The sequence below is a fragment of the Watersipora subatra genome, chromosome 3 (genome assembly GCF_963576615.1).
Source record: "Watersipora subatra chromosome 3, tzWatSuba1.1, whole genome shotgun sequence".
In the NCBI taxonomy this organism is placed as follows: Eukaryota; Metazoa; Bryozoa; class Gymnolaemata; order Cheilostomatida; family Watersiporidae; genus Watersipora; species Watersipora subatra.
The window spans coordinates 64300791-64312533 of record NC_088710.1 but is presented as its reverse complement, the minus strand read 5'-3'; the positions used below and the strand labels follow the sequence as shown (position 1 = coordinate 64312533).

General features: G+C 35.2%; 2 protein-coding genes and 1 non-coding gene across 5 annotated transcripts in view; 1 reads left to right on the top strand and 2 right to left on the bottom strand.

Moving 5' to 3' along the window:
- Positions 1 to 3375: 3375 nt before the first annotated feature.
- Trnap-ugg (transfer RNA proline (anticodon UGG)) lies at positions 3376 to 3447 on the bottom strand. The gene has a single exon. It is a non-coding gene; the product is annotated as a tRNA-Pro (tRNA).
- A 144-nt stretch (positions 3448 to 3591) lies between these two features.
- On the top strand, positions 3592 to 10184 carry LOC137389863 (protein OS-9-like). Its single transcript, XM_068076009.1, has 10 exons — positions 3592 to 3891; positions 4132 to 4302; positions 4504 to 4641; positions 5029 to 5130; positions 5283 to 5520; positions 5635 to 5766; positions 6917 to 7144; positions 7287 to 7451; positions 7745 to 7878; positions 10007 to 10184. The coding sequence occupies exons 1-10, from the start codon at positions 3745 to 3747 to the stop codon at positions 10052 to 10054; spliced, it is 1503 nt and encodes a 500-aa protein (XP_067932110.1). The 5' UTR covers positions 3592 to 3744; the 3' UTR covers positions 10055 to 10184.
- A 139-nt stretch (positions 10185 to 10323) lies between these two features.
- The window catches only part of LOC137389862 (protein phosphatase Slingshot homolog 3-like), a 38801-nt gene continuing 37381 nt past the window's right edge, over positions 10324 to 11743 (bottom strand). For all 3 annotated transcript variants that reach the window (XM_068076006.1, XM_068076007.1, XM_068076008.1), the window contains one exon: positions 10324 to 11005. In XM_068076006.1, the coding sequence (XP_067932107.1) occupies positions 10440 to 11005 (566 nt within the window). In that variant the 3' untranslated portion in view covers positions 10324 to 10439. The remainder of the gene's footprint in view (positions 11006 to 11743) is intronic.

The following is an 11743-nucleotide window of genomic DNA, read 5'->3' as shown; positions in this document are numbered from 1 at the left end:
TTGGGAAGTGTGTTGCCTTGAAAAACACCACATGGATTTACTACTGCAGTTTAAAATCCTGTGAGAAAAACATCTTTCAGGCTTTTTGAGCAGAATCTGCAGACTTTGGACTGATGCCCAGGAATTATTGTGGTTAGTTCGCTATAACCTATGGTGATATGAAAACTGAAAATATGTAACGTCTATTATAGGGTCAAGTTGCTAGCGTCCATATCTTGCTACTATCTGTGTATATTCACAACACAGCATGCATTTTTAATTTACGTGATTATATCAGTTTTTTGCGTGATAAATTGATCATTTCAAAAGATGAGCAATTTAAAGCGAATGGTAAAGATTAAGGCCAAAATTAAAAAATAATGCCAACATTAGGTTATTGAGTATATAAACATATATATATAAACATTACCGTATAAGAATATTGCTGCCAGTACAAGTTATTACATATAAAAAAACAGTTGTTCTGAATGTTGAAATAAAAGTGCAGAGCTTTGAATGAATAAAACAGTTATGAGATGTAAGATCGCATTACAAAACAAAATATATCAATGAGAAAATTGGTGGGTAGACCTAAATTTACAAATAGAAAAAAACTGGCAAAAAGCAACCAAACAATTACAGGCCTGTCTCATTGACTTGTATTACTTGCAAGTTACTGGAACACATAGCTTCCAACATCAATTTTTTGATAAAAACAAAATATTGTGTGACTCTCAGCCTGGTTTCCGTAAAGACAGATCATGTGAGACACAACAGATACATACTTTCAATGATTTAGCTTTAAATAAAAAGAAACATATCACAGATGTTTTGATACTGAACTTTTCTAAGGCCTTTGATTCAGTAAATCATTGGAAATTGCTATTTAAGTTAGAAAAACTTGGCGTTCGCCCTATATTTATATCATGGATTAAAACATTTTAATTAGTAGGAAGCAATTTGTTTCAGCGGAGGGTGTTGAATCACATTTTTGCGATGTTCTCTCTTGGGTCCCTCAGGGATCAGTTTTGGGTCGGCTTATGTTTCTTGTTTATGTGAATGACTTGCCAGGCAAAATAACCTCGAAATGTCTTCTGTATGCAGATGATGTCCTTGTGTACAATTTAAAGAGTGAGAGTGCAGTTTTAGACGAAAATTTAATGACTCTCGAGGAATGGTCTCGCATCTGGCAACTTTCTTTTAATCCTTCAAAGTGTTCAGTTCTTTCCATCGGAGAACTGACATCTCAGCAAGACTACTATTTACATAATATGAAGTTAACAAATGTTGAATCTAATCCATATTTAGGAGTTGAGCTGAGTAGTAAATTAAAATGGGAGAAACACATAGTTAAAATTACATCAAAAGCTAACAGACTGTTAGTAGGAATGTTACATAAAGTTCTTAAAACAGCTGATAATAAGACAAGATTAGTGGCATACAAGACTCTGATATGATCAGGCCTTGAATTTGCTTGCCAGGTGTGGGACCCACATTTAAAAAAGATATCAAGACGATCAAGAAGATCCAAAATAATTGTCTGAAATTTGTTTACTGCATAAGATCACCAGTAAGCTTTTCACAATTAAGGGAAAGCACTAACATTAAATCGTTACAAGAACGTAGAAAAAAATGCCCAAATAAAACTATATTTCAAAGTGTTGAGTTCTGGTGTTATCCAAAACATTTTACTCTTCTCAATAACCTGCACGATACAAGACAAAATAGGGAAATGTACATACCATCTATAAAATCAGGGTAATATTTTCACTCCTTTTGGCCAAAAACAACTAGGGATCTTTGAGGGGATGTCGGGTGTGCGGATGTTTAGTTTTTTTTATTTAACCGGAGAGATTTGTACATGTATATATGTAAATAAATATATATAAAAAAAAGACACTGAATAAAAAAGGTTCTTGAAACTGAGTTTTCATGTATATTTGCCTTTAGAGGCTCTCAGTAAGAACAATTTGATCTGATCTGGTAATGCGTGTCTAGGAAATTTATTTTTTTTGTATAAGACTTGCAAATGTTTAAATAATTCTTTTGTAGCTGATTTAATACCATTCATTGTACATCAGTGTTGTACATGTTCATGGTTTTAAAGGACTTCGTAAACAAATCACCCATCTAGACCTGCACACTTCAGACTGGTTACCTGCACTATTATTTAGCACATCAAGAAAGTAAATCTTCAGGTTTTGTAGACCCAGGTTTTGTTTTAGATGTGCTTTAGCTGCAATTCTCACTAAAATGATGCATGAAGTTAATCGAATATGCTTCCAACTCATGACTAAGTCAATGTTAAATTATCAATTACACAGGAAAAGCTGCATCGCAGCTATTTGCTTTGAATTTCCCTAGATAGTAACTATTACTAACTATACTTGCTGGCATCTAAACTAGCTAGTGACACGTTTTGCTAGAAACATGTCAAGTTACCTCGAGTTTGTTAATAGCGTTTACATTGCTTATAACCTTAAGGCCAAATTATTCATGGGAAAAAGCAATCTGCAAAGAAAGCTACAGTACAATCATTGTAAATTAGAGGAGAGTACTGTAATATTTTCAATCTCAAGTGTACCATTCCTTTCAAAGATCCATCAGCTTCAGCTTTGCATTGAGCTTCTCTCTCAAGCTCATGTGATTGCACGGTCATGCTTCCAGCTTTTGAACAAAATTATACGACTTGCTGACCCTACTTGCCTCACTAAAATGTTGCACGATACTATGAAGGATTTGTGCTGTCACCTATACCAGCTTCACATGCAAGAATAACTCAGAGCACTTTGAGTATATTTATACATGTATTTGTTACGCTTATGATCATAGAATAAGACATTTAATAGTTCATAAGCAAGCTAAAGTGGGTTCTGATCCTTTTTTGTCTAGTTTTATTCGAATCTTTGCTAGAAAGCCCGCTTCTTCATGTCTGACCCAGGCCGAGCTGGTCCAGGCTGGCCTCCTTCACACTACTATGTGATAATTAATTCCTATAGGAGGTTTTTAAAGCGCTTTCAAAAAGTGAGAACAAGTATAGATGGAACTCTTTCAGACAAAAATGCTAAAATTCTAAATGCATGTACATGTATATTATTTGATTTACAAGATTCACAAGATTCAATCAGAAAACGAGAAATGTAAAAAGTTGGATCTAGATACACCATTGGGGCATGACAGTGTATAACTGTATATCCAAGTTTGTGGATGATACTAATGGTAAAAACTATGCAAAAATAACAGATTCCATTACAGGAAGTTGCAAGGTTTTTTGCTTTATAATGCTGTGACGTTCGTGTATAATAGCTATTTGATAATTATAATACGAGCTCACATTTTTAAAACTTAAACGTTACATTACTTCAAAAAAACATTGATAGTGCCAGCAAAAGTTTCGGGCTTGTCCGGGATTTGAACCCGGGACCTCTCGCACCCAAAGCGAGAATCATACCCCTAGACCAACAAGCCGCGCTGCTTAGGTCTTCCAAAATATATTATTATATCTGATTCAATTTACCATTGATCGACACGCTTGTACATGCACGTATGTTTATATCTTTAGATTTTATGGCTATCTGTTACCCGCCCCTCCTGGCCAAGCTGGTCAACAGATGGACACGCGACATTATCTGACTGGTTTGACCGTCTGACTGACTGGGGTTCTGTTTGTTTTTGCGTTATCGATAACACCAGTAGTTTCTACCATCCACATAATCGTTACATATCTAGATTATATTGCTTATATATTATTATTAATAACATGAGATGGTTTATATAATTTCGAAATTTTTCCTTAGTTTCACGGTAGTTATTTCGGCTGCTTCATCTGGATATCTTGACTTGGAAGAATTACAGTCGTCCTTTTACAGTTTAAAGATATTAGAGACTCCCATTTCCGTAATACAAACTGAGGTGAGTTCCATCTTTATTTTATTTTTCGTAGTTAGTTGTATTTGAATAAACTGAAAAAATTGTGTCGACGTTAGGCCGATGTGATGATATAACTAAACTTGAGGCAATCGTGAACTTGGGTCAGTTTGCTCACCAATAATAGATCCAATTTTGATCACATCTTGATGAGATGCATAGGCAAGCAACAGACTTATAAAACTTTTTAATTGTGGCTGCAATATTTTGTATATTTCTTTACAGGATCTTGCAATTGATCGTGAGACTGTTCAGGTTTCATCCAAATTCGGACAAAGATATTTATGTCATTATCGAAAGACAGCGACCAGCCAATCTTTTGTATCTGATGACAGAATAGCCGAATTAAATATTACAGAGATTCTAGAGCCTATGAGAGAAAACTGTATCACCAAAGTTTGTATAAACATTTGTAATTTTTACATTTTTGCTTGCATTAGTTAAAATGGTTGTTTTAAAATTGAGTTCATTTTACGGCAGTGTTCTAATGCGTTTGCAGCTGTTGATTGGTAGGGTAAAGTTTGGTGTTGCTCTTACTAACCTAATAAAACTTTTGGTTGGATTTTGTATACAGCTTGTCTTCTGATCATTTTACAGACAAAGGATTGGTGGACCTATAAATTTTGTTATGGAGAGCAGATAACTCAGTTTCATTTACATGAAGGACAAGTATCGGGTGAGATCATCACATTGGGCAAATATGAGTCTGATAAAACTTGGCTGCCAGAAGACTTGGTAAGGATAGTCTGCGAAATATAATGTTACTGGTTCTTTCCTTTACCTGAATTACATACAATGTATTTATTATATTTGCTATCCATCAATCTACACATACAAGTATTAGTATAGCTTAAGTCAGCTCTGGATTTCATATTCTTATTACTAGATGTCTACTTTTTTCAAGACTAGATTTTAATTGAGCAGGCGATCAGCATTCTCAACTTCACAAAGTACTGCAGTGACTTCACAGATGTTTAAAATAGCGTTTTAGCTTGCCTTGGTCATACAAAAGTCACTGTTTGACTGGTGAATGTTCAATAGTAAGAAGTTCACTCTCACAAACTCGTTTATAAAGATGGTTGTCGTCAAACTTTCTCCCTTTGTGTTGTTATTGTTGCGTAGGAAAAACTCAAGAAATCGACTGTCAACAGGTACCACACACAGAGCTATGTCAATGGCACCATATGTGATTTAACTAACCAGCCAAGAAAAGCTGAAGTTAGGGTAAGAAATAGCCGTTGAGATCTAACAAACATTGAGCTTGTTGATATTATATGCTGACTCTATTAAAACATAGGAAAGATTGGTACAACTACATCTCTAAGGCTATGAATTAATTTTGGTAGCTACTGTAGTAACGTATCTGCTTATTGTAGTTTTCATGTGTCGAAGGTGAAGTTGATCGAATAGGGGCTGTAGTGGAGCTGAAGCCATGTTCGTACATAATATTTGTGTACACCTCCAAAATTTGTCACCATCCTTACCTGCAATCACTCTCTCAGAGTGCTACATTCCCTATCGAATGCCAACCTATTGTTTCTCAAGACGCATACAATGACTATCTTAAGAGGCTTCAAGATGAAACTGTGGATGAAGACACAGGAACAAAACAAGGTAGATTTCGGATCTACTATCATCAAATGATGATTTTGATAGTTGTACTTTTGTACTTTTAATTTCATAAATGTCATTTATTAAAAAAAAATTTCTATCTTGTATGGAGTGCAGTTGATGAAGTAGAAATGGACCCATTTGACTCATTACTAAAGAGTTTTGGGCACGATATAGATGAAACACAAGTTCATTTCGTGGGTGGAGAGGATGACTTTGTTGCCAAGTTGGAAGAACAGAAGCAGACATGTGAGTTTTAGAAAAGATAGCTCTAGCGACTTATGACAACTAAAGTTTAACTATAAAATAACAATTTCTGTCAAAATATTCGCATTGTGTGTCAAAGTCATTGTATATTGGGAGCAAACAGTTTTATAAAACTGCATCGTATCTTTTAAGTTCATTCTACAGCTCAAAAACCTTCTATATAAACAACTAAATGCGAAAACTAAACTATATGAAAAAACTAATAAATTAAAAATATAGAGGGAGATTTTATTGTCAAGTCGCCTTTACAATAAAAAGAGGTAAATTGTGGTGATCCTCGGCTATACAGGAAATGGCTGGTGCGTAGGTAGAGGTAGCCATTGGATACGGAACTTGAAATTGATGTAACTTATTTATATTTTTTATTTTCATTCTTAATACTTTTTTATTTTATTTTCAATCATCGTGTCTCCATTTGCACAAGTTTCAGGCTTTTCGGATTGCTCTCACTATCTTGCCTACAATGGCTACTAGATGTACTATCTTACCTACAATTGCTACTAGATGGCCTCAGATGTTTTTTAAAGAAATGATTTAAAGATGTTTGCTCATGTATTTTTATAATTGGTTTTGATTTAAAGAAAGCACTGCCTTCTCACTTTTTTACCATCATTACTACTACTATTACTCCCACTACTATCACTAGTACTACTGGCATACTAAGGCATACATATGTCCTTATTTACAAAACTAAATTTTTTGAGGTCAGTTATTGTATGATGGAAATGACTGTGTGCACTGAGACAAATATTTGCTTAATTTTTCTATTCTATGTTAAAAATGATATGCTGTGGTGATTATAAGTTGAGGATTGACTATATTATTAACAAAATAGTGATTGCTTGCCCAGTCAGGCTATTAGTATAGCTGTAACTTGTTTAGCAAGTTGGTTACAGCAGGTTGTTACAGTTTGTTGTTATGTTGTTATATTTAGTTACCTAATCAGCCTTTTGGCTAAAATTGGGGTGAAATATCTTTTTACCTTTATTTTGTATTAAAAATGTGGCTGTATGTATATAAATATATGTAAACACTGATTCTATGAACACCTGTTCGGTCCAACAAAAAGGTCCGCTCTGGTGTAACCTATCAACAAAGGAGGAAACAATTGAATTGTGTGATTCTTTTGCAGTGTTGGAGCTGCTACAAGAAACAATGAGAGAAAACACTGGCAAAGACGCGGTCAGCACGTACAAGGAGACTATAAAAAAGTATGTCAGTTCTCAGTTTGATGACATCATAGCTGAGGCTAAGTCGGAGCTAGGAGTTGATGAGGAGGGAACTATTGATAGTGAGGATGTTGAGAAGTTAAAGGGGGTCATGTCTAGTGTACTCGAGAGCCAACTCGACGGCCTGGAAGGTGATTATTACAGCATTTTCCTCACAATCTTGTCATTTGACAATAGCTCATGACAGAGTGATATAACTCCAAAACGAAAACTGTAAAACTTACTACTTCTGATAAACTTAGCGTAAAACCAAAAGCTAAGCATATCTTGTAGAGCTAGAGGAAATCACGAAAGATCTTGTTGAAAACAAGGATTTGTTCGATAAAAAAATGGAAGATGTAAGTGAAGAGGTAGAGGTCAGTGAAGAACATGTCTCCAAAGACAAAGCGCAAACAACAGATATACCAAAAACACCGAGGAAAGACACACATTTTTCTCGTAAGCTTTTTTGAATTTGGGTATTTGAGTCGTATTGGGTATGGCACCAGATAGAGTGAGTGTTGTTTAATTTATGTTAGTACGCTCAATGTGACTGCTGATTGCAGGTGCATATACGTACATGAATGTACTGTCAGCTCAATGCGACTGCTGATTGCAGGTGCATATACGCATTCTGACCTCAATGTAGCAGTACTAGGATCAAGTCTATGGGCATTGAACTATTCAGACTTTTCCTTGGTACCAGAATGTAAAATGAAGCTGACAGATTGTTCCATTGTTTGGTATTACAGAATCTAATTATGACACGGGGATCATAGATATTGATGATCTTGAAGAGAAATCACGTATATACAAGACTGTGGAACAGGCCAAGAAACAATATGTCAATTCAGAGAACAAGCAAAGAACCGTAATAGCCATAGTGGTAAGTCAGTAGGTTGCCTAAAATAATAACAATCGGGTCTTTATCATAGTCCTGCAGGCCACAATATGTCACACAGTCTGATCATTGTTGGTATACTTCAACCTGTGCTTAGGAATTTGACTTATCGCTGGACCTGCTTTGTATGGTGGTGTGCAAAATAAACTGAACCTCTTGTTGGAAAATGAAGATTCTCTTTTACAACATTGTTACTCAGTGTGAATTTTGTCAATATCCATAAATTATATGTTAAATTAGTCCCAAGCCTTGCGTTCAAATATGTAAACCAAACAGCTATAAAGTTGTTTTGTAATGGTTATGTAGGCCGAATAAATTCTGAACATTTAAATTTTTTAATGGTTGAAGATAACAATCTGTTCAGATAGACCACAGCACATACATTTGGGTTTCCTTATTTCAAGTCATATAGCTTGAACAATTCTCTGAACAGCATTAGGTGGCTCTGAAAGGGCCATTGAGCTAATATGAAAGTAAACCCTTGGTTAATCTTTAATTGGCCAGCCTTTGTCCTTGAAAACAGCTTGACACCTGGGTATGCTGGCAAAATTTTTTCGAAGCTCTTCTGCAGTGAGTACTGGTAAAGGAACAGAGGTCTTGTTTATTTTGCACACCACTGTATGTTAAAACCACCATGCGTTATATAAAATATTAACAAAAAATACATTTTTATTATTTTAATGGCTCTACTGCCTAACAAACCATATTAAATATTGCAGATAACTCCACATAGCAATAAAACAAATGCATTATAGAGGGAGCAAAAACTGCTTCAATAAAAGGTGATGAATAATGAGGTTGTATTGTTACTTTACTTGAGATATATGCAAATAGCAGTAGGGGTCGGTTGATTTAAAGTTACGGTTGGTTCTGAGGAAGGGCTGTAGCTAGGTACTGTAGCTAGGTGGAGTTCGAACTAGTTTGCTTTCTGTATACCATAAAACCTTTAATTGAATGCCACCTTTATTTGAGTGCCACCCCCATTTGACCGCCACTTTGACATTCTTTTGATCTTTACTAGCCCATAATAGCAAGTGGTCAGTAGAAGTTTCCTCAAAATGGTACTAATAATGTCGACTAGTTCAGAAGTGCAGAAAAAGAGTTGAGGTCAGGAAAGATTGTGGAAGGTATTGAACAGCCAGAAGATGTTCGTTCCATTGAAAGCAACAATCAGAACGCAACTGGCTGAGCAAGCGATGCAAATATTTTTTTTTCAAAATGTTCCTTTTTGTTTGTGCGTGTACTATAAGTATGGTTCGTTTATGTCACTTGTTCTTGAATATCTATAAATTTGTAGCATTTGATAGATTATTATTATATAACTAATAACTTTGCAGATTTATAGCATATTATTTGATAGCATCCTTACGGTTATCTTAACACGGCTAACAACGGATTGGCTTACAAACATCAATGGGTGCAATGTGCTTTTATGCAACATCGTTAAATATAGTTATAAAATGAAAATATACCTTCGAATTTAGAATGAAAGAAAAACATAGAAAGCTCCAACAATTTGCAAAGCACGGCACATGACCACAAACAATAATATCATCGCAGGTTAATTGTAAGTAATAGATATCAACTGGTAGAAATATTTCTCGGCTTCCCAATGTATATTTATTTAGAGATACTTGACAATTAGCAGATTTATTGCATCAAACAGGGTTAATGTCGTTTCACCCATAAATGGGTTAAATTTATCTCTACTAAATTCTGACAAGCTATTTAAAAAACACAATGCCAGCCTCTATTTGAATGCCACCTCCAATTGACCGCCACTATAGAAGAAGGGTTGAACAATAGAGCGCCATGGCGTTCAAATAGAGGTTTTATGGTATATTATTTTCATGTATTGAATTGTTGATTTTCATAGTAGCTGTGAAACTAGCTGCTTTGAACATTGTATGTTAGAAATTTAGATGTAGAACTATATTTACTTAATTTTTATATTTAAATTTTCGTGCTAAAAAGGCTGGTTCAAAGACCATCTCATTATTTTTTAGTTCAATATATGCAGAAGGCAGTTTGATTAGGCTTCGTTAAAACATCCAAATTAAATCTGCATATATTTATGGAATTCTTCAACTTCATTTACTTGGTGTTTTTGCAGAGGCCGACCCAAGAAAAAGGCACTCGCTCAGAGAAACGGAGGAAATGATCTCGAAATTTAACTCGATCTTGAAGATTGTATTGTTAGTACAATGTTTTATTTCACAAATAGATACGAAAGTCTTTAAAAAAATCTTTGTTATTCATTCAATACAGTAATATAGATATACATATACATATATACTTTACATAAACCCTTATAAATAGCTAAAATTCTAACAAAAACTCATTAGAAATAAATTCCGCCTAATTGATATATACTACATGAAAAAAAATTTAATAGCTATCAGTCATGTTGTCTCTTGGAAACACAGCGATATGCAGCGGTTGTAAAGAACGATATATTTACAGTACAAGATGTGTGGCGCACCAGCGATGAGTTGAGTCCGATAATATTGTTGCACAAATTAAATGTCCAGCTTGATCAGGGAGCCTCAGGAGGAATCTTTAGAGTTTACAGTGGTGCTGCTGAAGGAATGGATCAACTTTTTGGCACTGTCCATTTTAATCCTCCAGTAAGGTCGGAGATGTGGAGGGTTTACTGGGTTACTTGTCTTTAGATTATATAGTTTGTCTGACTTTTTGGAACTCTTGATCTCTGCCGGAGCAGTGAATATTTGCAGCGATTGACTTCTTGTTAGAGTAGATGCTTTGGGAGAAACAACAGGGTGGGCGAATGGATCAGAAGCAAAGCTATCTACATGTATAGTCAAAGGTCGTGTAAGATGTCGTCTGGCTACACCAATGTCCTCAAATGCACCAACTAGAGCCTTGACAGGCATGGGGCTGGGAGTGCGCGAGTCATCATCAGCTCGCAGAAAACATGGTTTGCTAGACACCCTAAGTATGTGATCAGTGGGATGAGAAGTCTGTTGATGCAACTCTCCCTTGAGTGATTGGCTAGACTTAGGAACAGGAGAAGTCACCATTGGCCCAATTGCCGACTCGTCTAAACTGGTATCGTCTAACGTGGACTTGTCTAATCCAGTGCTTGCTATATCTGTTAACAATTTTAGGAGTATTGTTAATATACCATATTTGGTATAGAGAATATTAATTAAAACACAAGTTAACATAAGCACTTGACTAATATTGTTGGCTTACATATATTTTACATACAAATAGTTGACATTTAACAAAGGTTATTCGTTTTACAAGCCCGTCAATAAACGATTTCTCTGTTGAATAGGTTAAGCCATTTCTTCATGATTCGGCAATACAATATCTTTTACTTTTTTAGCCTTCATAAAATAATGCCATATTTCCTGTTTTGGTATTTTTTATTAATCTTATTAAATACTTTAATCATATATTTCAAGATTTAAAAAACTGCTAGACTAAAATATCGGTAGTGAATGGGCCTAGTAGATTTGTACGACAATGTACTATTATTACTTGCAGTATTTTATGCTAGTACGCTGGCAGTCCATTCCAGTGCGTCATGAGTGATCATCACATGTAATAAGTATACGCACAATTATTTTGCCATGCAGCCGGATGGTCGAGTGGCGCAGTTGGTAATGCGCCTGGCTGCTATGCTAAATATCAGTTTGATTAGCGCGTGATGCGTTTTATCCAAACCTGTTAGTGTGGGTTTGGACAGACGGCACAGCTCTTAGTATAGCAAAGATTTATATATATTATATCGTTATTGATTCTTGAGTAGTATTTTATCTTTTCTTCGACGTTTGAGGGAGGATATACATGTAGAGTATTGAACTTGAGAATGAACACTACA